The sequence below is a fragment of the Gouania willdenowi genome, chromosome 20 (genome assembly GCF_900634775.1).
Source record: "Gouania willdenowi chromosome 20, fGouWil2.1, whole genome shotgun sequence".
Classification (NCBI taxonomy): domain Eukaryota; kingdom Metazoa; phylum Chordata; class Actinopteri; order Blenniiformes; family Gobiesocidae; genus Gouania; species Gouania willdenowi.
The window spans coordinates 28,218,669-28,243,440 of record NC_041063.1 but is presented as its reverse complement, the minus strand read 5'-3'; the positions used below and the strand labels follow the sequence as shown (position 1 = coordinate 28,243,440).

At 39.8% G+C, this 24,772-nt stretch overlaps 2 protein-coding genes across 4 annotated transcripts in view; both read left to right on the top strand.

Moving 5' to 3' along the window:
• Nucleotides 1-3,159, top strand: part of LOC114453950 (melanoma receptor tyrosine-protein kinase-like) — a 32,299-nt gene extending 29,140 nt beyond the window's left edge. For both annotated transcript variants that reach the window (XM_028433988.1, XM_028433987.1), the window contains 3 exons: nucleotides 89-235; nucleotides 1,487-1,580; nucleotides 1,647-3,159. In XM_028433988.1, the coding sequence (XP_028289789.1) occupies nucleotides 89-235; nucleotides 1,487-1,580; nucleotides 1,647-1,942 (537 nt within the window). In that variant the 3' untranslated portion in view covers nucleotides 1,943-3,159. The remainder of the gene's footprint in view (nucleotides 1-88; nucleotides 236-1,486; nucleotides 1,581-1,646) is intronic.
• Nucleotides 3,160-5,289: 2,130 nt separating this feature from the next.
• sugct (succinyl-CoA:glutarate-CoA transferase) overlaps nucleotides 5,290-24,772 on the top strand; it is a 43,442-nt gene continuing 23,959 nt past the window's right edge. For both annotated transcript variants that reach the window (XM_028434011.1, XM_028434010.1), the window contains exons 1-12: nucleotides 5,290-5,458; nucleotides 6,679-6,727; nucleotides 6,830-6,903; nucleotides 7,873-7,958; nucleotides 8,021-8,071; nucleotides 9,072-9,192; nucleotides 9,847-9,938; nucleotides 10,013-10,156; nucleotides 15,643-15,738; nucleotides 18,708-18,779; nucleotides 18,856-18,953; nucleotides 19,567-19,669. In XM_028434011.1, the coding sequence (XP_028289812.1) occupies nucleotides 5,329-5,458; nucleotides 6,679-6,727; nucleotides 6,830-6,903; nucleotides 7,873-7,958; nucleotides 8,021-8,071; nucleotides 9,072-9,192; nucleotides 9,847-9,938; nucleotides 10,013-10,156; nucleotides 15,643-15,738; nucleotides 18,708-18,779; nucleotides 18,856-18,953; nucleotides 19,567-19,669 (1,116 nt within the window). In that variant the 5' untranslated portion in view covers nucleotides 5,290-5,328. The remainder of the gene's footprint in view (nucleotides 5,459-6,678; nucleotides 6,728-6,829; nucleotides 6,904-7,872; nucleotides 7,959-8,020; nucleotides 8,072-9,071; nucleotides 9,193-9,846; nucleotides 9,939-10,012; nucleotides 10,157-15,642; nucleotides 15,739-18,707; nucleotides 18,780-18,855; nucleotides 18,954-19,566; nucleotides 19,670-24,772) is intronic.

Sequence of the window (24,772 nt, the reverse complement as noted above, 5' to 3'; positions counted from 1 at the left end):
CAATCTAAAAAGAATTTACTAAATGTGTCTATTCATTCTTTGATCCCATTGGTGCGTTGAGTGTGATGTCATCGTTCCTGTGTCTCAGGGTGAAGTTCCGAGTCCGTCCGACAGCAGGTTTTTCTCCCGCCTGCTCAGCACCGACGACATCGATGACGTGGTGAACGCTGAGGAATACCTGCTGGCTTTTAAAGGAGGGGCTAACAACGGCAGACCAGCATGCGGCGCCACCGCGGTACACACACACACACACACACACACACATATGATTAGATTAATACAAGGCTTTTATTCTGAAAAGTCCTGACCTGAAATATACTTCAACATTATATTTTATGGCAAAAAAACATTTCCGTGATTTATAAACGTCTGCTCTGATGTAACTGAAATCTAATATATCACTCATACATCAACAAACATCCAGTATGTGCCAATAAAAAGCTTTTAGTAATGATAATAACACAAGTAGATATTCAAACATAGATAGGAAAGTTACTGATGAAGTCTGTTTTTATGCATTTGTTACCAAATTAAAGACAAAACATTAAATAATAAGTAAAAAAGTTTAGAGTTAAAATAAATCAGTGAGTAAAACTTGTAGTTAGTTCAATTTCAACAGTTTAACAGTCCTTGTTGCCGTGGGAACAAACACCTGCAGTGGTAACCATGGAGACTGTGCTGTATTAAAAGAAAAAGAAAAAAGCTGTATATAACTCAAAACTTTTTCCTTTCAGGTTTTTTTGTTTAAAAAAATTCCCATAAAATTGAGTCATTTTAATACATTTTGATTTATTTATTTTTGTTTCTTTTTGTTAAAGCTTGAATATTCAAACCAGTTCATAATGTCTATTTAACCTAAAACTGGACTGACAAACACAAAAAGTAATGTGTAGAAGTAATTATGAAAAACTGTTTTTATTTCTTCATGCTGCAAATTTGTCACCTTTTCTTGTGTTGAAAAAAAAGTATTTTAATGGCTTCTTTTATTTTGTTAAATTGTCCTAAAATTAGAATACGGTATATGAAACGAGAATATTTGCATTTCCTGAAGAAACTGCAAGTGAGGGTGTAGGTGCTGGCCCGAGTTGCACTGCATTAACTTAGCATTAGCATTAGCTTAGCATTAACATTAACTGAGCATTAGCATTAGCCTAACATTAACCTATCATTAGCATTAGCCTAGCGTTAACATTAATCTATCGTTAGCATTAGCCTAGCGTTAACATTAACTTAGCATTAGCCTAGCGTTAGCATAAGCCTATCGTTAGCATTAGCCAAGCGTTAGCATTAGCATTAGCCTAGCAATAGTATTAACCTAGCATTAGCATTAGCCTTGCGTTGGTATTAATTTAGCATTAGCATTGACCTAGCATTGGCATTAGCCTAGCGTTAGCATTAGCCTTGCGCCTTGCAATACTATTAACCTAGCAATACAGTAGCAGAATATTAGCAATAATTGAAAAAGTTGATCCTTTCTTCCTGTCAGAACGGTCACATGCTCAGAGAGAACAGCATCGCTATGCGTTACATCAGTGACCCGACTCACACCCCACAGGACAGAGACGACTTCACCGTCCACGGTAATAAAAACAAAAGAAAACATTTGAATTCAAAGGTTTTAGTCTAAAAGTGATGTTTCTTCTCAGACTACATGAACCAAACCACGAGTGAAACCAGCAACAAACCATCACAGGTTCTAAACCCAAACTATGAAGACTTGGGTCAAGCTTGCAGTGCAGAATTCTATCCATCAGGACACGAGTACCTGAACACCGCACAGACCTCGCTCTTCCAAAATGTCCTGGACAATCCCGACTACCAGGGGGACGTCCTGCCTCACAGCAGCAGGGCGGGGCTAAACGGGAATGGTGGGTTCCTCCCTGCGGCGGAGAACCTGGAATATCTGGGTCTGGGGGCTGCGCTGCACCCACCTGTTAGCTAGGGACTGTTAGCTGCAGCGCTAATTGGAAAGAGGCACGACGGTGCTCGTCTCACAGATGTTGCCAGGTTGGACAACCCTCCTGAGCTCTGATTGGACGGCGTCTGTGTTTACTAAAGCTGCAGCACAACAACAACTGTTTGACTACGGCTACTTTAATGGAGCAGCTAGCTAAACCTGTCCCTGCAGGAATCAAACCACCTCCTGGTACTGGTTCTCACTGGTCCAGAACCAGACCTGACCACGAGGCAACACCAGGAACAATTACAATCATTGATTTCATCAGAATATAAAGTCGTTTAAAAAAACAGAACGAGGCTCAATGAGACGACGTCATGGAAAGTAATTCTTCCCTCGTTTATTTCATAATTGTTGACCTTTTATTAGAGGAAACTGAGGCTTTAAAGATGATATCCAGAGAAATGTCTCAATGTCCCGCCCTAAACCGCATCACTTCCTCCTACTGCCTCTGCCAATCTACCAGAAGCCACGCCTCTACTTTTCTGCATTGCATCGTGAACATAACAAGGTCACATTGATATATGTCTATGGCTCAGGTTAGAGCTAAAATCATATTTACATGTTGTGACACGTGGCCTTGATTCTGTGCACAGTTCATCATTCACTTTGATTGACAGGCTCATAAACAGGAAGTAGAAGCCTATTGGCTGGGTGCATCGTTTCCATGTGTCTGGTGGTCTATAGGAGGAAGGAGGGGCTTATATACATGAATGTATATGAATGACCACCAGCAGTAGACCATAGTAAAAGACTAGTTAGAGATTTCTATGAATTTCAAAATAATGATACATAAACATAGATTTATCAGATATCAGCTTTGATAAACCAGGAATCAAACTGGAACCGACGAACAACAGCACAATAAAGTTAAGACAATCGTAGCGTCTGAGTCTTCAGCAGCAGGTACAGAGACCACGCCCCTCCAGGACCGAGTCTTAATTCAGCACTGATCTGCCTTTTTTACAACTTAAGCATCTTTTCAACTTAAAATACACAAAAATGTTTAATTCATTCATTTTTACTGTATGTGGCCCTTTAACGTCTGTGTTTCCAACGTCTGTCCTCCCTAACTTAGTGGTTCTCAACCTGTTCAGGCAGTGACCCTCCAAAATAAAGGTTCCAGAGAGCAGGGACCCTCCAAATTAAAGGTCCCAGAGAGTGGGGACCCCCACTGTACCCATCCATAAAGTCAGTAAAATGATGGTCTATTGTTCTATGAATCTGTGATAACCACATTTTTTTATTCATCTGAATAATATCCACTGTTATCCAGGAACGTTTATTATTATTATTATTATAGTCATCTTAAAGATGGAAATCATGGTTTTAATCATCAATAAAATTGTTCAAAGTGACCAAAAATGGTGGAAAAAGAGGTGAAATGGGTTCAAAGTGTCAAAAGTGGCAGAAATTCATTTTAAAAAGTAGGAATAATTAGTTTAAACTGGCAAATAATTGGTATGACAAATGGTGAATGTGGTTAAAATGGTAAAAATAATCATGAAATCTGGTGAAAAGAGGTTAAAAGTGACAATAATGGATCAAAATATGTGACATTAGGTGTAAAAGTGGTAGAAATGGTTTATAAGTGATGAACATGTCTGGAAAGTAGAAAATATGTGTAGAAAATTCATTAAAATGTGATGTAAAAGTGTCAGAAATGGGAGAAATGTAGCAAAAATACATTAAAAGGAGCAAAAATATGGTAAGAAAAAGTGATGAAAATAGATTAAAATATGGTGAGTTTGGTGGAGTTACAGAAAAATGGTCAAAATAAGCAAAAATGGGCTGAAATTGTTAGTGTGTTGAAGGCATCTGGAGACCCCCTCCCAGTGTCTCGTGGACCCCAGGTTGAGAACCATTGCCGTGTGTCTTCCTAACTCTGGAGCTCCTCAGGGAGGGGTCTGTGGCTCTGATGATGTTATCTTTGCCGTGTGTGTAGCATTTTGTCACCACTTGTGTAGTGTGTGTAAATATGAACGATGATCTGATGTTACTTGAGCACAACGAGCCAAACGTGGATGTTTGTCACTGAATGTCTGTTGTTTACGCCGTGGTTTTATTTTGAAAGGTCAGATGTGTTGTGTACAGATCAGTTATAAAACATGATGACCACTGATGTCCCAACCACTGTCCCATTGTGTCTCTCTCCTGTTTTTAGTGCTTTGGAAAAGAATAAGCTCTTTCAAAATAAAAGCTGTACAGTCAGTGCTGTGAGGTAAAGAAAATTGATGACAAACTGTATCAGTAAAATAAATAGATATAATAAAACACACTCTGATGAACTAAAGCACATCAGCTTTTAGTTGCTGCTTGGTTCTCATTTGGTTTTAAACCTGGACGTCAGAAAAACACAGGAAGTGAAATAAATGACTGCAGCGTTTAAAATAATGACAGATCTGAGCATTAACACAGGGAGGATTAAAGTCTGTTTACTATAGGCCCAACATGTGTCTGACCTACAGTATTTAAACAATACAATAGTTTTATGTACAACAGTGAGCTTATGAGACCAAACATTTCATGCATTTTTACAAATGAATGAAAGCTGCAGATTTATTAAGAAATAGGTATTTAGGACATTTATAATTCATTATTAATATTATTATTAATAATAACTAATTATGAGGTGAATTCTCATGCTAATATGAATGCTAAAGCTAATATGAACGCTAACGCTAATATGAAGGCTAATTATAAGGGCAATGCTAATGCTAACATGAATGCAAACACTAAAGTGAATATTATTATGTATTGTATTGTATTTTTTTTATTATAATATATATGATTTATTATGTATATTGATATATGTATACTATTTAGGAATTATTCTAAATATTGCTAAATATAAACTAAAATCAACATTAAAATTACTGTTTCACTTGAAAGTTATTCCAAAACTTTTAATTTGTAATAAATTTGACTCAAACAGAGCTGATGGTGAACACAGTGTGACACTGCCCCCTGCTGGATAGAGCAGCTTATTACAGCAAAATAAAAGACTTTGAATGACCTAAACTATTGATTTCAGTCATTTACAGACCAGTTACACAACATTTACATGCTAAGGTCTTTTTTTTCTTTTAAGTCATTTTGTACATGATTAATGTAAAGTTTAGTGTAAAATAACAGCCAATGATAATATATAAATTAAGCTGCATGAATGTATATTTAAAATAACAGACACAGTAGAACTCTTAATGCTGACCTTTATTTGTACTTAAGCAGAAGTTTTCACAACTTTATTCAGAACTAGTTTTTATTTTATTTTTTAATGAATTTATAATGCAAGGTGTGCTTTTATTTTGAAAACCAGTGCTCGTCTCGGACCGTTGCTCACGTGTACCGGTCCGTGATTATCCGGTAACATGTTGACCGGTCAGCAGCGGCTCCGGGGGCTCGTGCTGGGCTCGGTCCTCCTCAGGGGTCCACGTGGTCAGAGACCACCGGAAGGACGCGGTTTGGTGGACACGCGCACATCCTACGAGCACGCGCACGGTGAGCGGCTGGACTTTAAACCACGAGGTTTATATAAGTGTGTGTGTGTGTGTGTGTGTGTGTGTGTGTGTGTGTGTGTGTGTGTGTGTGTGTGTGTGTGTGTGTGTGTGTGTGTGTGTGTGTGTGTGTGAATAAGGACTAAACGCACCCAAAACAATAAAATGAATCATAATAAGCTATTATGTTATATTTTAATAAATTGGTGTTACAGCAGCAGGAAAATTGTGTTTTATGAAACATTAATGCAAGATTAGCATAAAAAGCTACAATACGACCTTTAATAAATACATGAACCCACTAATAACAAGAAAAATACACAAAATGACATAAAAACTACATAAATAAATTCCAGCCCCTGAGGCTGGTTTTAACAGATGAGCCCAGATTATAAAGACACTTTTTAATCACATGATCTTTTTAATCACATGATCAGAGTTTATGTTTTATTAGAATTTATCTGGAGATCATTTGATGACAACCAGTTTTTGTTACAGGATATACAATGTAACAACTCATATAAAAAGTGAACCGCTGAGTCATTAAAGGAACAGTACAACTGGATATCATCAGCATAAAAATGATAAGACATCTTTAACTGACCAGGAAGCATCAGATACATTAAACCTAAACAGAGCCCTGGGGTACTCCACATGACAGGTTGGATAATAGACCCTCGTGTCTATTGATACGTTTCTGTATGTTTTATAAATGACTCAAAGTACATTCAATACAAAAACTCACTAAAAAGACACAAATTAATAAAAAACTAAATCAGAATCAGAAAATATCTTTATTAATTTGTGAGAAATAATCAAAGAAAATAGAAACACAAAAATATACCAAATAACAAGAGAAATACACAACATCACCTTAAAAATCCACTGCATGGAGAAGCACAGAAAGAAAATACACAATTCACCTAAAAAAACACACAAACAACAACAAAAACCTGCTGCAATGACACAAACCGACAAAAAAAATACACAAAATGACGCCAAATCCACTTAAATTATTCAAATTAATAACAAAAAGGAAAAAATGCAGACAAATATAATAACCACAGCAGCAAACTGAAGATGAACAAAGATTAGAGAGAAAGCTACTGTAAAACAACTAAAACTCACCTATTTAACAAGAAAGGAGCAAAAACATAAAAAAAGCATTTTGTATTATTATTATATGTATGAACACGTGTTTATATTTAATGTTGTTTTCTGCAGGAGGAGCTGAGCGTCCACTAGAGGGCGTTAGAGTCTTAGATTTAACCAGGTGAGCGATGTGATGGTGATGATGATGATGAAGATGGTGATGATGATGATGATGATGATGGTGATGATGATGTCAGAGTGTCTAAGTAATAAATGTTTCCAGAGTTCTGGCTGGTCCGTTTGCTACGATGATTCTTGGAGATCTTGGAGCTCACGTCATTAAAGTAGAGAAACCAGGTGAGTCCTCCAGTGACCTTTGACCCTGCTCAACCATACATGCTACATGCTAAGCTAACCAAACATGTGGGACTGGTCTCTGGTATGGACAACCAAAATACAAAACATCTACAAATAAACCAAATTACATACACAATAACAAGTAAAATACACAAAATAACTACAAAACCCATAAAATGATTACAAAAAATGACAAAACCACACAGAAGGAAAACAAACAGACATTAAAAGTCAACAAAAGGACTAAAAACAACAACATTTAGACACTAAAATACACAAAAGGACTCAAATAAATATATATATATATATATATGTATATATATATATATAAATATAAAATGACAAAGACAAAACACACTAAGTGATTCAAAAATACATCAAATAACAACAAAAATACATGAAATGACCAAAACTCACAAAATGACTTCAACAATACATAGAAATATGTGACAAATATATAAAACTACAGCAAAAAAGGACGACAAAAACATGCAGAATTATAAGAAGCACACATTTAAACACAGACATGTACAAAATGACTCCAAAAACACATATAATAGCAAATAAAAAAATATGTTAAAATATAACAGTGTATACATCTTCAGCAGTAACACAAAATGACATAAAATAACAACAAAATTACACAAAATGACTCCAATAAAAAACACAAAATGCTGGAAATGTCACAAAAAGAAAAAAGGAATAAAAAATGAAACAGTGGTGGCCTAATTGTGGGCTTGTAATCAGAGGGTCACTGGTTCCAATCCCACCCAGGCCATCACTGTGGGATGTTGCCCCTCAACCTTAACTCCTCCCCCTGCGCTACACTGTGGCTGCTCCTCAGGAATGAGTGATGGGTCACATGTACAGTATGTAGTACCTGTACATTTATGATGAGGCTTCATTCATTGTTAAAAGAAGAGCACAGAGTGGGAGAATAAAGCAGACTGTGCTGGGTTTGTCCTGAAGGTGTGGGGGACGACACCCGAGGGTGGGGACCTCCGTTCCTCGCCTCAGAAAGCGTTTACTTCCTCAGCGTCAACAGGAACAAGAAGGTGAGAACGAGTGGAGACGTTTGTCATCCTTGGATTGTTGATGAACTCCTGTGTGTTTGTAGAGCCTGGCTGTAGATCTGAAACATCCACGAGGAGCTGAACTCATCCAGCAGGTGAACAACCTTCATAATTCATAATTCATGATTAAGTGATGTTACAAATGAATTCAGTCCAATAAGAACCTGGTTTGATATCAACAATAGATCAATTTAATGAAATGATGATGGCCACTGACTCTGGTCAGACCCCTCAATATATGTCAGACTTGTTGTACCCCTACACTTCAGACCAGGGTCTCCTAAAGACCCTAAAACTAAATGTAAACCAGAGGAGACCTGGTGTTCCAGACTCTAGAATAACCTGCACCAGTCTCTCAGGGAGCTCAACTGTGTGGTTACTGTTAAAAACTGTTGAAGACTTTACTTTACAGAAAAGCTTTTAGTTACTGGATTTTATTTTATTATTATTGTTTTATGATGTAAATGTAGCCATGTTTTATTATTCTATTATGATGTTACACTTTCACCACAGCTCTGTTCAACACTTTGTGATTTTATCTGCAAAAAGTTTCTCATTTATGTTGTAAGTTTAAGAAACCTCCAGTTTTTTTCTCATATGACAAAGTAAGACTAAATATACACGTGTTACAGACAAATTGTAGAATATTGTTGGTTTTTAAACTTGAAAAATATTTTATTGGATTCTTTGATCAGAAAAAGGTAAACATGTCATTATAGCTATAACAGAAGCAGAGATATGAGTTTATCATGTATTCATACTAAATACTGATGGCGGCCATCTTGGATTTCTTGAACCATTGGTTTACCAGCATGAATTTATTAAAGATGGATTTAGCATTTTAAACAACATGTACTGTACACATGTTTATGTTTTCATCCAAAAGTGAAACATATGAAGGCTAATAACGTGTGTGTGTGTGTGTGTGTGTGTGTGTGTGTGTGTGTGTGTGTGTGTGTGTGTGTGTGTGTGTGTGTGTGTGTGTGTGTGTGTGTGTGTGTGTGTGTGTGTGTGTGTGTGTGTGTGTGTGTGTGTGTGTGTGTGTGTGTGTGTGTGTGTGTGTGTGTGTGTGTGTGTGTGTGTGTGTGTGTGTAGCTTGCGGCTGTGTGTGACATCCTGGTGGAGAACTATCTTCCTGGGAAGCTTCATGGGTTTGGTTTGGGCTTTGATCAGCTCAGTGAGGTCAACCCTGGCCTGGTCTACTGCTCCATATCTGGTACGGATGAAAAACATGAACACCAAGAAAACTCCCCACAGCTGAAGATACGCTGAATACTTTAGTTGGTTTTCATAAAGCTCTCTGTAGGTCTCACCTGACTATAAGTCATATCGTCAGATGTTAATGTGGAGACTTAATGTTAGTGAATCTACATCTTGAGTTTGTCCTGAGGCAGATAAAGGAAATAAGGAGAACACTGTGAACATAACTATAGATATTATTTGTATTATTATATTTAACATGACCAGCCTGTAGTTCCCCTGTGAGCCCGTAGGGGGCAGCACACTCCACATAAACACAGTGTGTTTATGTGAGAACCTGTAAGCTCAGCTGATCCATCTGCTCTGACCCACAGCATAAATCTACCCTGAGCTGCAGCTGCAGGAGATAATGAGGCCTCATGGGTAATGAAGTTCTTTAACCGCAGACAGGAAGGAAGCGTGGGAGTGATGAGACGGAAAGAAAGAGAAGAAAATAAAGAGAGGAATTAAAAACAAATGTTCTCAAATCTGTGTGTGTGTGTGTGTGTGTGTGTGTGTGTGTGTGTGTGTGTGTGTGTGTGTGTGTGTGTGTGTGTGTGTGTGTGTGTGTGTGTGTGTGTGTGTGTGTGTGTGTGTGTGTGTGTGTGTGTGTGTGTGTGTGTGTTCTCAGGTTATGGACAGTCTGGTCCTCAGGCTAACAGTCCAGGCTATGACTCCATAGCTTCTGCTGTATCAGGGATGATGCACATCACAGGGCCTGAGGTGAGATATAACATTTATATCATTACTTTCTCTCTTCTTAAATCCCTCCCACAATGCACTGCTTCCATTGTCAGGACGGCGAGCCTGTGCGTCCGGGCGTTGCCATGACGGACCTAGCTACGGGACTGTACGCACATGGAGCCATAATGGCTGCCCTGCTCCAACGGCAGCGCACAGGACGAGGAGCTCATATTGACTGTAACCTGCTGTCATCTCAGGTAGAGTCCTGGGTGATCTATTGACTGATTCAGTTAGCTTAGCATGTAGCCACTAGTCCCACTTTTTTTGTTAGCTTAGTACTCAGCAACAAGTCCCATATGTTTGGTTAGCTTACCACGTAGCAATCAGTCCCACATGTTTGGTTAGCTTAGCATGTAGCAACCAGTCCCACATTTTTGTTAGCTTAGCACTCAGCAACCAGTCTTATATACTTGATTAGCTTAGCATGTAGCATCCAGTCCCACATGTTTAGTTAGCTTAGTAATTAGCAACCAGTCAGATATATTTGATTAGCTTAGCATATAGTAACCAGTCCCACATGTTTGGTAAGCCTAGCATATAGCGACCAGTCCCAGAGGTTTGTTAACTTAGCATGTAGCAGCCAGTCCCACATGTTTGGGTTAGCTTAGCATGTAGCTACCAGTCCCACATTTTTGGGTTAGCTTAGCACGTAGCGACAAGTCCCAAATTGTTTGGTTAGCTTAGCATGTAGCTAACAGTCCTATATGTTTGTTAGTGTATGTTACGCTCAGCCTAGGAGCCACTGAACGGCACATGAACACGTCATCCTTTACCAGCCTCAAGCAGCACGCCAACACATCTTTTCCAAACTGGGATATTTATTTGAGCCACATAAGAAAAATAATAGGTACCAAACTGGGTTACGCAGAACCCACAAATAAAAGAACATAAGTTTCCTAGCCAACTGGGCCAAACTGAGGAAAACGTATCACCGTGTCGGTCTCGCTGTCAAACGGTCAGCTGTCAGCTGTCAAAGGGCAGAAGGACGTGCTGCGTGCTGGTTGGAGCGTGGGTATAGGATGACCCGCCCTCTGAACCACCTCTGGCACACCATACGTCATCTGGGTCTTTTTGTAACCGCCCTCCACCGAAGCTCAGCCAATCCGAAGTGGACCCGTTATTCACAGACCACGTAGGTTGGGCTGTTGATAGAGAGACACCCCCCCCCCCCCCCCCCAGCGCACAACACAGAAACACAAGTAGCACACAAACAAAACTGACATACGACAACAGTCGTAACAGTGTAGTATGTAGCAACCAACATGTTTGGGTAAGCTTAGCGTGTAGCTAACAGTCCTATATGTTTGTTAGCATAGTATGTAGCAACCCACATGTTTGGGTAAGCTTAGCATGTAGCTAACAGTCCTATATGTTTGTTAGCGTAGTATGTAGCAACCCACATGTTTGGGTAAGCTTAGCATGTAGCTAACAGTCCTATATGTTTGTTAGCGTAGTATGTAGCAACCAACATGTTTGGGTAAGCTTAGCATGTAGCTAACAGTCCTATATGTTTGTTAGCGTAGTATGTAGCAACCCACATGTTTGGGTAAGCTTAGCATGTAGCTAACAGTCCTATATGTTTGTTAGCGTAGTATGTAGCAACCCACATGTTTGGGAGAGCGTAGCATGTAGCTAACAGTCCTATATGTTTGTTAGCGTAGTATGTAGCAACTCACATGTTTGGGTAAGCTTAGCATGTAGCTAACAGTCCTATATGTTTGTTAGCGTAGTATGTAGCAACCCACATGTTTGGGAGAGCGTAGCATGTAGCTAACAGTCCTATATGTTTGTTAGCGTAGTATGTAGCAACCCACATGTTTGGGTAAGCTTAGCATGTAGCTAACAGTCCTATATGTTTGTTAGCGTAGTATGTAGCAACCAACATGTTTGGGAGAGCGTAGCATGTAGCGGCTGGCTGAGCAGGGTCAAAGGGTAAATAAGGGGGCGGGGCCATGCTATCAGCGCTACTATTGGGTTAAAATGTGTGACTGAGTTGATGAATGAAGGAATGTGTCCAGACTGAAGCTGGTGAACTTCAAACGTCTCGTCCTGATCCGATGATGATCTTCTTCTTCTGTAGACGTTCTGAGGGATCAGCGAAGCGTTCCCGGCTGATTTAAAGCTCTGTTTGTTCCACACATGGACTCGCTCTCCTTAAGTCCCCGTATTTGGCTCCGGGCCGCCTTCTCGTTTGTGGCTTCTCGTGTTCAGACGCAGAATATTCTGGGTTTGTGAGTGGATCGACATCCACGACTCAGCAAAATGTCATCCTGGTATTCACAAAGATGTTTAATGGAGCACTAAAAAAAGCTGAGTGAATCCCATCATGAGAGAAAACCAAAAACATGCGCTCGTTAGCGCCGTGATTGAATTCAAAGGCGACTCAGCAGAAAAGTCCAGGCTTATTAACGACTCAGCACTTTTTCATGGTTAGATTTAAAATGATTTGTGTGTGGTCACAATAAAGATGAAAACTGCAATGATTGACGTCTTTTAAAGTGAAAAACATTCCAACAGTTTGTGCAGCACCACGCCATCATTTCTTTAAATTATAATGACTCAGCGCAATCATAGCTGATTACCTATTTGTGCTTTAAGTCGACAACAAGTAAAGTCAAATAATACCCGCCAATATTTGACTATAAACGGTTACTATGACTACAGCACACCAAAATAACAATCTGTAATAGTGACTCAGCACTTTTTTCTGGGTTAATTTTGTAGCGCTCTCACTGTAAACGTGAATGATATTTCCTCAAACACTGTGAGATGGTCTCCAGATACCGTATAGAAACTAAGAATATTTTCTGAACAATTTTAGTGCATTTTTCTTAATTTTTATCCTTTTTCTACAATTCCACCATATTTTAATCTATTTTCATCACTTTTTATTGTCATATTTTTGCTCCTTTTAAATATATTTTTTGCTATATTTCTCACATTTCTGACACTTCTACATCACATTTTAATGACTTTTCTGCACATATTTTCCACTTTCCAGACATGTTCATCACTTATAAACCATTTCTACCACTTTTACACCTAATGTCACATATGTTGATCTATTATTGTCACTTTTAACCTCTTTTCACCAGATTTCATCATTATTTTGGCCAATTTAACCACATTCATCATTTATCATGTCCATTATTTACCAGTTTAAACTAATTGTTCCAACATTGACACTTTGAACCATTTTTACCACTTTTTCTGTCTGTTTTTATCCACTATAATTTACAACTTTGAACCAATTTCTGTGGTTTTTAAAATCTAATTTCACCACATTTTCCACCATTTTTATTCACTTTGAACCATTTTATTAGTGATTAAAACCATGATTTCCATCTTTAAGATGACTATAATAATAATAATAAACGTTCCTGGATAACAGTGGATATTATTCAGATGAATAAATAAATGTGTTTATCACAGATTCATAGAACAATAGACCATCATTTTACTGACTTTATGGATGGACCCCAAAAATCTCTCCTTTATTCCCCCTAAAGGACTCCACATCCCACGATGCAATGCACCAAACTTTTCCAACAATGTCAAAAAGAAAAAAACTATTTCAATCAGGAAGTTTTTATAGTGAAGATCAAAACAAACGTACTTTGAGCAGCAATTTAGCAATTTGAACCTTTTCCTTTTTTTTTTTTTTTTTTTTTCTTTAAGAGCAAATCATCTTTGATTTATTGATTAGTGAGGTTGACACTATTGATTTATTTAATAGAAATTATCGTCTCCAGCAGCTTTAAAAATGATAACTGTATCATCTTTTCCATTTCAGGAAGTGATTCCTGTGTTTTCCATGTGTTTCTGTGCACTCAACCAATAAACCATGACTCATCAATTCTAGTATTATTTCTGCCGTAGTTCTTTCATTCTTGTCACAAAGCGTCGTTAATGTTTTCACTACAGAACCATTTTAAGGCTTAAAAAGAGTGAGAATAACCATGTCAGAAGGCTCCCTATGAAGGAAACACCCAATGGAAACAATGTGGAAATCAATGAGCAAACCACACACTTATTTTTTGGGACTTCCCCCTAATCAAGCAACACTGGACGGACAATCATGGAACACTTCAAGACATGTTTAACTGTACGCTAGCCTTTGAAATGAAAACTCTGTTCTTGGTTGTGTTCCACATGACTGGAGAAAAAAGGAAAAGTGTTTGTTTAAAGCCTTACTGGTTACAGGCAAAATACCATAAAGAAATGTTTATCTCTGGACGTACCAACTGTAACGTCATGGTGGGAAATTAGAAATCTATAAGATGGAAGAGTTGACAGCTTTTGTAAATTTGATTCCTGTTGGGATAAGTGGGTAACACAACCAATGCATAGAGACCCAATTACATCATCAATATGTTCATTATTTTTTGTTTTTTTCTTGTCTTTTTTTTTACTACAAATTTCTTTTCTTTAAATAAGAGACTTGGTGTTAATGAGTCACGCCCTCTTCTTTAATGTTTTATGCTTTATTGTTGTAAACTATGAAAACTCATAAATAAAAAATAAATTAAAAAACACTGACGTGTGTGCGTGAGTGTGCACGCGCGTGTGTGAGAACTTTTGGAAAACAACAAACTTCAGCTTATCTGCACATATTTTAACAGCCTGTGTGTATTTAGTGGTTCATGTTTGTTTTGGAGACGCACATCTGTGTAGATTTACACTGCTGCAGCCCTTCAAAATAAAAGTAAATCCCTTTAACCACGCGGCCGAACAAGCTAAAACTGTGTGTTTATATGTGTGTGTGTGCATGTGTGTGAGACTTTGAGGTAAAAGGTCAGTGTCATGCTATGTTTCACTCATCTTTATTTGTTCTAAGAACCCCAACAACATAGTATTTAAGGTTTATTTTCCCAAACTCACCTGTTTTGTTGAGTTTCAGCCTCTGAAAAGTCACTTTTATGACTCTTCTAAAAACAGGCTGTTTTGGGGCCTTCATACATGAGTGGGTGTGTCTATAGATGCAGACTTCACACCACAGCTTTAATACCACAGCGATTATCTTTTTCTATCCACACACTCTTGTTATTGTTTTCAGCCAAAAAACTGCACATTACAGTAAAACACATGGATATTTAAGCGGTTATTGTGATTGTGAGTCAGACAAACACTGCTCCATGGTGTGTGTTTATCACAGCAGCAGCTGTTTCAAATGTTTTAAACACTCATCAGAGCTGCTGCGTAGCTTTCTCCTCCTCCTCTCCTGATTACAGGAATAGTCCATTCAAGGTGATAATCACTGTTTTGTCCGACCGCGGAGTCACATGGGTCACAATCACGTCAGATCTTGTCAAAGGTGATACGAGGTGGTATAACGGCTACTAAAAGTGGAACTGCTCCCTGGGTGCTATACCGTGGCTGCTCACTGCTCCTCAGGGAGGGGTTAAATGCAGAGACAATAAAGTATAATATATATTCTGTGAGGTAGTTTGAGAGGGAGGAGCTCATATTCTTATAAGGTAGGAGGAGCCAAGATTGTCAGGAGGAGGAGTTTTCGCTACGTGACATCACATGGCGAGAAGGAATGTATATCAACACCATTATAAAGTGATTTATTCATCATAATGACCCTTTCATTGAGCATTAAATTGTGCAGGATAGAACATTTGTCGTTCATCTGTCTGTTTGCTGGACTATGAACGTTCTGCTCTCCTCTCTCTCTCAGGTGTCCTGTCTTAGCCACATCGCTGCTAACTTTCTGAACGCTGGTCAGGAGGCGCGACGATGGGGAACGGCCCACGGCAGCATCGTCCCCTACCAGGTGACACCATTCAGTCCACTCACCATTCCCCTCACAACACCTACAACACCAGCTTTACTTCAGTCTGATGCCATCCGTCAACACTTTGAATCACATGCACACTTTATATTTCTGCTAAGCTAACACTGAATATTCAGCCTGTGGCACGTCAGATATTAAAAAACTGGCAGCACATTCTGAAAGTGAGCAGCCTGAGATCAAAGCAACACGGTATTATCAACGACCGCAACCTAATACGCCGGGCCGTAACTATGGCAACAAGCTAGGCTATAATAACAATAATACATAAGTTTTATGTAGCGTTTTACAAAAAAACTCAGACGCTTTACAAAATTGAAACAAACAAAAAATGGATGTGCTATTGTGGGTTGTAGAAGAACTGAAACACGTGAGTTTTGAGCAGTTTTTTGTAGATGGTCAGTGAGTCAGAGTTTCTAATGTGGATGGGGAGTGAGCTTCAGAGGGCTGGGGCAGCGATGACAATGGCTCGGTCCCCCTGTGTTCGGTGCTTTGATTTGGTGATGGGTTTGAGAAGGTTTAAGTCGGCAGAGCGGAGTCGACAGGCGGGCGGTGGTGCTGTAGGAGGTCTGTGAGGTATGGAGGGGCCAGGTTATTGAGGGCTTTGTAGGTGATGAGCAGGACTTTGTAATGGATGCGCTGGTGTACGGGGAGCCAGTGAAGCTGTTGGAGGACAAAAATAAAATCCTTCAAACACTAAAAACAAATAATATTACTTTTGCTCAAAACAAAACACTGAGTTTTTGCTCTGGGTATTCAGTTCATCCCTAATTTTTACTTTACCTACCTTTTAATTTATTGATATGTAAAATTACTATATGCTATATTTCTCTGTCTGCCGTCCTCATTTCCTGTGTAATAATATTTGTTTTTATTATGCTATGTTCTAAGAACTGTGCAGCTACTGAGGAAGACACACACACACACACACACACACACACACACACGCATTCATTCCCTTACCAACATTTTTCCTTGTATAAAGTGGACCGATTTACCACTAATGCACTGTTTGAAAAAAATTGTGATTTTACAAATAAAAAATTGTGATATGGTTTTTTTCTCATATTGCCCACCCCTACTGCAAACAGTTCCAGATTTGATGAATCGCATTCTGTTCACTGCATTCATTTATTTGCATTTCCTCCTCCCATTTTTTTGCGCCCCTTATGAGATCCACATACTTTACATATTAATCAGAGGGAAACTCTGAATGGATTGCGGGCACATTCTGACATGTAGAAGACCCCTGGAGTTTGTACCCCTTATTAGTGCGTGGAGTGACGTTTGCACACATTTTAATACCCCTAAAACTTTAGTGAATACGGCCCTTTCAAAATAAAGATACAGATATTTTTCAGAGTCATTGGTTGCTATGGTGAATGCCTACATTTACATGTCTGTAAATGTCAGAGTGTGTGTGTGTGTGTGTGTGTGTGTGTGTGTGTGTGTGTGTGTGGCTAAAGTGATGTTTGTTCATGCTTGTGGTGTTTTCATTTCGTTTGACAATTTTTCTTTCTTAGTTTGAGGTTTAACGTCTGCTTCATATCACACACACACACACACACACACACACACACACACACACACACACACACACACACACACACACACGCACACACGCACACGCACACACACACACACACACACACACACACACAGCTCTGCCTGCTGTGATCAGCACCAGTTCGATTCCTGTGGTCGACGCCTTTTTATTGTTCCATTTGAGCCCTTTTACACTAATGTGTCCCTGACAGTTCAAACTACAGACTTTTTAGAATGTTAGTCACATGTTAGTTTTGGACTGACCGTCTAAACTACAGACTAATGTGCCTGCAGGTCTGTGAGGCTCTGATGTTCAACCCTAACAAACGTGTCAGTAGTTAGTTTGGAAACAGACTCGTATCAAAGGCCTTTCTTCCTCCTCTTCCTCTCACAAGTGCCCCTAATAAAACTCTTCACCACATGAATGTGGGACGTGAACCGCTGTCCGATATCTCAGCTCGTGACCGCACTGCGCCCCCTAATCCCCCCCCAACGCCGCTAACCCTTCTGTCACAGCGCTCACCACCGCCTCACTTTCATCCCCCGGACGTGGTTGGGGGTGTTGTGGGAAACAGGGTCCACATGGGGACGACCATGACACGTTCAGAACCCTGAAAGGAGACACTGAAGCATGTGGAGCAAAGGACGGACACGCTGAGAACATCCTGATGAACTAAAGACACGTTACTGACAGATGGACAAACTGTATATTATCAGAGGTTCTCAACTTATTCAGCCACAAACCCCAAAGTAAAGGTTCCAGAGAGCATCCATAAAGTCAGTAAAATGATGGTCCATTGTTCTATGAATCTGTGATAACCACATTTATTTATTCATCTGAATAATATCCACTGTTATCCAGGAACGTTTATTATTATTATTATTATAGTCATCTTAAAGATGGAAATCTTAATAAATCACTAATAAAATGGTTCAAAGTGACCAAAAATGGTGGAAAAGGAGGTGAAATGGGATTTTAAAAACCACAGAAATTGGTTAAAAAATGTACATTAGAGTGAATAAAAACATGTCGATATAATTAGTTGAAACTGTCAAATAATGGGCATGACAAATGGTGAATGGAATGTGGAAAAAATGTGCAGAAAAGTGTCAGAAATGGGAGAAATGTAGCAAAAATACATTAAAAGGAGCAAAAATATGTCAATAAAAAGTGATGTTTGGTGTTGCAGAAAAAGGGTAAAAATAAGTAAAAAATTAGCTCAAATTGTTCAAAAAATATTCTTAGTTTCTTGAAGGCATCTGGTGACCCCTCATATTCTCTCACAACCCCAAGTAGGGTCCTGACCCCAATGTTGCGAACCCCTGCTGTAGGAAAGACATCACCTCGTATTACTAGTTCTATCTCTGAAGACCAGGACATTCTGTTTTTCTTTTGTCTGTTCCAGGGTTTTAAAACCAAAGACGGACACATCGTCGTTGCCGCGGGAAACGATAAGCAGTTTGTGAAAGTGTGTGAGGTGAGTGTGAACCCAAATGTGTACACACACCTCCATGGTGAGGTCACATGGACCAGTGTGAGGGTTTGTTCTGCAGGTGGTGGGTCTGATGGATCTGTCCCAGGATCCAAAATACAGAACCAACAAAGTCCGAGTCCAGAACCGCCAGCAGCTGCTGCTCATCCTCAGCCAGAGGTGACACATCACTCATTAACATGGTTCCCACGCCATGACATCACTACTGTTTACATTTAAGATTAAAGACAGAACTTACACTCTGAAGTGACTTCTCTGTGGTTTTCATCCTCTCATCAGTGAGTAACCATGGTAATTACACTGAGACTCATCAAACATACAAACCACCACATTCAGTTAGTTTATGTTTGATTGGCAGGACAAAAAAAGCATCAAAGTTGACCTGACAGACTGTTAGCGTAGCATATTAGCCTGATTACAGTAAACAATGAGCATAAAAAGCTGTGATTGGACTGATACGCAGACATGGAGCAGTGAGCAGGAAACTGTGACTTTGAATTGAGCTAAAGCCCGCCCCCAGGCAGGTTCTGATTGGCTGAGTCGATTGAGGATCAGGATGTACTTCAACTAATAGTGTAGCTCGTAGGAAAAGAAGGTTTCTATTGGCTGAATAAGGTGCCTTTAAGTGTAGTGCTGAGCTAATTCAAAGCTAACTAGCATATGAGCATGTTTATACAAGGGTATTTACCAGAAAACATGAAATATTATTCATTATTAATCGATTAAGTTTAGATCAATATTGCATAAATAATATAGTTAAATTCCCGCCCAGATTCCTGCAAGAGTCGACAGCTGATTGGCTGAGAAGGTTTGAGGGTTCAGGTGTTCCAGTTGGACCAATCAACAGCATCCAGCAGGTGTTCAGCAACGCCCAGGTGAGTGATGACCTCTTTATTAGCCACGCCCACTCACTAGATATACAGCCAATCACACAACAGCGAGTTCAAAGGGGTTTTACTTCAGTAACTATTAGCTTTAGCATTAGCATTTGTACTTAGTTTTTCTCTAGTTCTGTGATTGGTCAAAAACCTGATGTGGGTGTGGTTTGTGCCTCTTTTGTCCCGCCCCCTAGGCCAATGCTGGTGTTGGTGCCAGTGGTGACTATGTTATATGGTGTGTATGTTTTATGGTGTTGTGATGAACACGTGGCTCAGATTAAAGTGTCACCAGTTGTAACGATGACCAGTAGGCCTGGTACACCAGCGGGGCTCCTCCTCCTCCTCTTCAGCAGCACCAAATGTTTCCCACATGAAGTTGACAATTACCATAAAAGAGGAGGCGGGTCCTGGACGTGCGCTGCCCCGCATGCGTTGATTAGTGTGGTGTAGGCAGGTCATAAACACACACCACATCAAACCTTCCTTTTCTCTGCTTGATTTACCTTCATTTGTCTCAGAATGAGACATTGTTTCTGACTTTAGGATAAAGTTTATCTGTGTTTCACACACAACACGTGTTCTCACAGGCATCAGGAGTCTGTGCACACACACACACACACACACACACACACACACACACACACACACACACACACACACACACACACACACACATATACACACAGACACACACACACACACACACACACACACACACACACACACACACACAGACACACACACACAGACACACACACACATATACACACAGACACACACACACGCACACACACACACACACACACACACACACACACACACACACACACACACACACACACATATACACACACACATGTACACAGACAGACACACACACATATACACACAGACACACACACATATATACACACACACGTACACACATGTACACAGACAGACACACACACACACACACACACACACACACACATATACACACATACATATATACACAGACACACAGACACACACACACATACACACACACACATATTTTCACACACATATACACACAGACACACATATACATATACACACACACACACACACATATACACACACACACACACACACATATACACACACACACACACACACACACACACACACACACATATACACACAGACACACACACACACACACACTCTGACATTTACAGACATGTAAATGTAGGCATCACCATAGCAACCAATGACTCTGAATAATATCTGCAGTGTGATGTACTTCCTGTTTCCAGGACTAGAGGATGTGTCCAGTGTGAGGCTGATGTTCCTGTGCTTCTCTGGAATGTTCTGTGTTGTGTTCCAACATGTGTTTGGATGATATTATTATTCTGGTGATAATCATGAGTAAAGAATCATCATCACCATCACTAACGAAGGACGGACGGGAACGTTTTCTAGCTTCAAAGTGATGATGATGGTGGTGGTGGTGGTGATGGTGATGATGGTGATGATGATGATGGTGATGGTGGTGATGGTGATGTTTGGCCGTGTGCAGAAGCAGGAAGTGAACGTTCTGAAAACAACGTCTGGAAGTGATTTGGAGCGTCAGGCTCTGAATGACAAGCTTTATTCAGCTCTGATCGACTCCATCTGGACATGTTTAAAACTACATTACCCATAATCCCCAGCACCTGAAGCTACCCTTTGGAATGTTCCTCAAAGCCTCCTCCTGGACAGATTCCACTTCTTCCTCCTCTTTGATGTCTGCAGCATAGTTTTAAATATTCCTAATCAATCGTTCTCGTTCTGTCTTTAAACTGAAGCTCTAATCATTTCTTTATCTTAACTTAAGGCTTTTTAAGTCATTTATTGTGTTTTTTTGGAGAAATTTAGGGGATTTTTTGCATGATTTCAAAATCATATTGTGTGTTTTAGACTCATTTTGTGTCATTTGGAGTTATTTTGTTTTAGAAGTCATTTTGCGTGTTTTTGATGTAAATTTTGTTTGTTTTTAAGTGAATTTGTCTAATTTCTGAGTTATTTTGTGTGTTTTCAAAGTCATGTGTTTTATACTCATTTTGTGTAATTTTTGAGTTGTTCTGTTTTCTTTTGAGGTCATTGTGTGTTTTTAAAATCTTTGTTGGTTTTTTTGGAGTCATTCTTGTCTTTTTCTGTCTGTTTTCTTATTGGCTGCTTTATGCCGGGAGGCGGGGTCCTGGGTTTAAAAAGAAATAATTACAAAAAAAATTATGTTTGTACAAATTAATGAAAAAGTGTAGTTTTTCATTTCAAATTCCACATAAATGAATGAAATAGTGATAATATTTAATTATGATCATAATGATTGATCGATGTTATCCAGTCTTCATTGGCTTCCAGTTTAAATGTTAGTCCTGATGTAACTCAGTATATCACTGAAATGTTGTACCCCTACATTTCAGGGCGCACCCTTCAGTCCTTATGATCCCAAACACTCATTTTAAAACTCGAGGAGACCTGGCGTTCCAGACTGTGGAACAACCTTCACCAGTGATGTTGCTCCTGTTGTTTTAAATTCATCTTTGTTTGTACAGCACTTTGTGATTTTTATCTGTGAAAAGCACTAAAGAAATAACATTTACGTCCTTTGTTTTTAGTTTGTAAAACTCAACTATATTTCTTGTCTGCGTATAAAAAATGAGCCTATGACCCAGTTTTGGGCGCTGACCCAGATGTTGAGAACCTCTGTGGTGATATAAATATACAGTATAATAGGTCAGTGGGCTGCTGTGTAAAGTACAGCATTGGAGTTTCATTAACCGTGCGATTCTTCCAGACGGCAGATTTTGGCATTGATCTGGATATTTGGGTTAGCTTAGCACGTAGCGGCCCTGCTTAGCCAGTGAGCAGGGTCAGAGGTTAAAGCTGCGCAGGAAGTGTTGGTCCCTGTTTAATGTCCTTCAGAGGAAGCTCTGTGCACACGCTCTGCATCGTGTCTGTCAGTGAAAATGTTTGTGAGCCAACTGACGTCTTCCTTCACGTCTCTGTCAGGTCAACAGTGGCGAGCGCTTCCCGCTGAGGCTGTAAAGATAAATATGGATCCAATAACCTCAGCGCTGAGGTGTGTCTGATCTAGAGCAGCTGGAGCTGAAGTGTGTAGCTAACATGTAGAGTCAGATAAAGCAGACAGGGAACAGGGAGGAGGGACTCAAGGTGGTAAATGTAAAGGGTGGAGAAAAGTTGATTATTGTAAAGTGAGAGTAAGATGTGTAGTTGTAGTTGTGTATATTGTGCTTATTATGTAGTTATAAACCAACCAGTCTGGTGACCAGTGTGAAGCTTAGGTATAATGGTGGTGGACAGAGGGAAGGAGTGAGTGGTAGTACCAGTTTTATCTACAGTCTAAGACATGTCAGTGTATCATAGACAATGTATGTGTAAGAACCTCTACTGTAAACCTGAAGATACAGCCAGGCTAGCAAAAAGAGTGGGGGCCAGGGAGCCCCAGGCCACCCCCCCACGGCCAAGCAACCCAAGCCAAGCACCAGCCACCACCCCCATATACACATCCGAGAAGGCCTCAAGGTGCCGAGGACCCAGCGCACCTTGCCAACATCCACCCCCCACACCCAACCCCCCCAAGGGGAGGGCCCAGAAAGCCCCCCACCCGAGACCCTAGCAGAGGAGCCAAGGCCCACACCCAGCAGACAGCCAGAGTCGCACCGAATGGGCAGCCGGTGGGCGCCGGCCGACAGGCCCAGAGCCAGCAGGGACTTATAGCGTGTGACAAGCACTGATTATAAACCTCCCAGAGGGCAGTGAGAAGGTCTTCTCCAAGCCTCTGGAGCTGGAGAGGCCACATCGCTCCCCGGTGCTAAACCCAGACCAGGAGGGAACCCCAGACCTTTTGTGGTATGTTTTCACTGTTTTCATGAGAGGGAGAAGGTGCTTCAGTGGGCCATGGCTACGAGTTTACCTGGACATCAGCGCAACCACTGCCAAGAAGTCAAACAAAGAAAGGAGTCACATTTAGGATGCTGTTTCCTGCACGCCTAAAAGTTACATACAACCATGAAACGTTCACTTTTGAGAGTCTGGTGGAAGTGTTTTACAATGAGCGACTGTTGGAATGTTCTTTCTGTTTGTAGTTCAGTCATACGTTAAGTTTAATGTTGATGAGGCTGTGTAATACGCCGTTGGTTTACTTATATCTATATTAATAACTCTTTTATATTTGACATTACTTTTCCTCTGAATAACTGCTTCCCCTTTGTTTATGTGTGTCATATACTGCCTGATTATTATTATTTTGTTCCCTCAGTAGTATTTTTATTATTATTTTATTTTTTTATCTCATGAGTGCATGCTGTGGGAGAGTGTGTTTGTGTTTGGCTGGGTGGGTGGGTGGGTGGGCTATGTCTAGGCGTGCTCCTATTTCTAGAGTTATAACTCAAGGCCCCACTTACTCCCCCATTTAATTAACTTCAGCTTTTTCCTAATGATCTATTCTTCTTTTCATACATGTATTTCTTATGTATGTATGTATGTATATACTTATTATTTACTCTCTCTCTCTTGCATTGAAGTGTTTACTATTGAGAGGATGGTTTTGTTATTTGTGGTGAAAATGGAGGTGAATAGACTGATGACCTGTATCTTTGAGTTGGATGTTACATCTATTATACCTTTTCTGTAATCAGTTGTTCTTTTTGGAGGTGTGGTTTATTTTTATATTGTGGAACCGAGTGACCTCTAGAACAAGAGAAGGTTACGGAAGTAGAAAGTGGGATCCTGTTGGGATTCAGGATGTGGATAGGTTGGGTTTTTATTAGAGAGTGGGGTGTGGAGAGATGGTGTTGGTGCCTTTTTTCTTTTGTATGTATTTCGTTTTTGTTTTCTGTTTTTGGTTCGTATCAGGACTGAGGAGCTACTGCTTCTTGTGTACATGGTCTTGAAAGATGCTAAATTGATTTTGATAGATGGGCCAACCATCCATTGTCCTTACTAGGTAAAGTTAATTTGGTTAAAATGGTTTTTTTAGATCACTCGATCAATTAATAAGTTCTTTTTTATGGGGCAATAAAACGCAGCACATCAGGACATCAGTATTACAGCTCTCCAAAACGCTTGGCG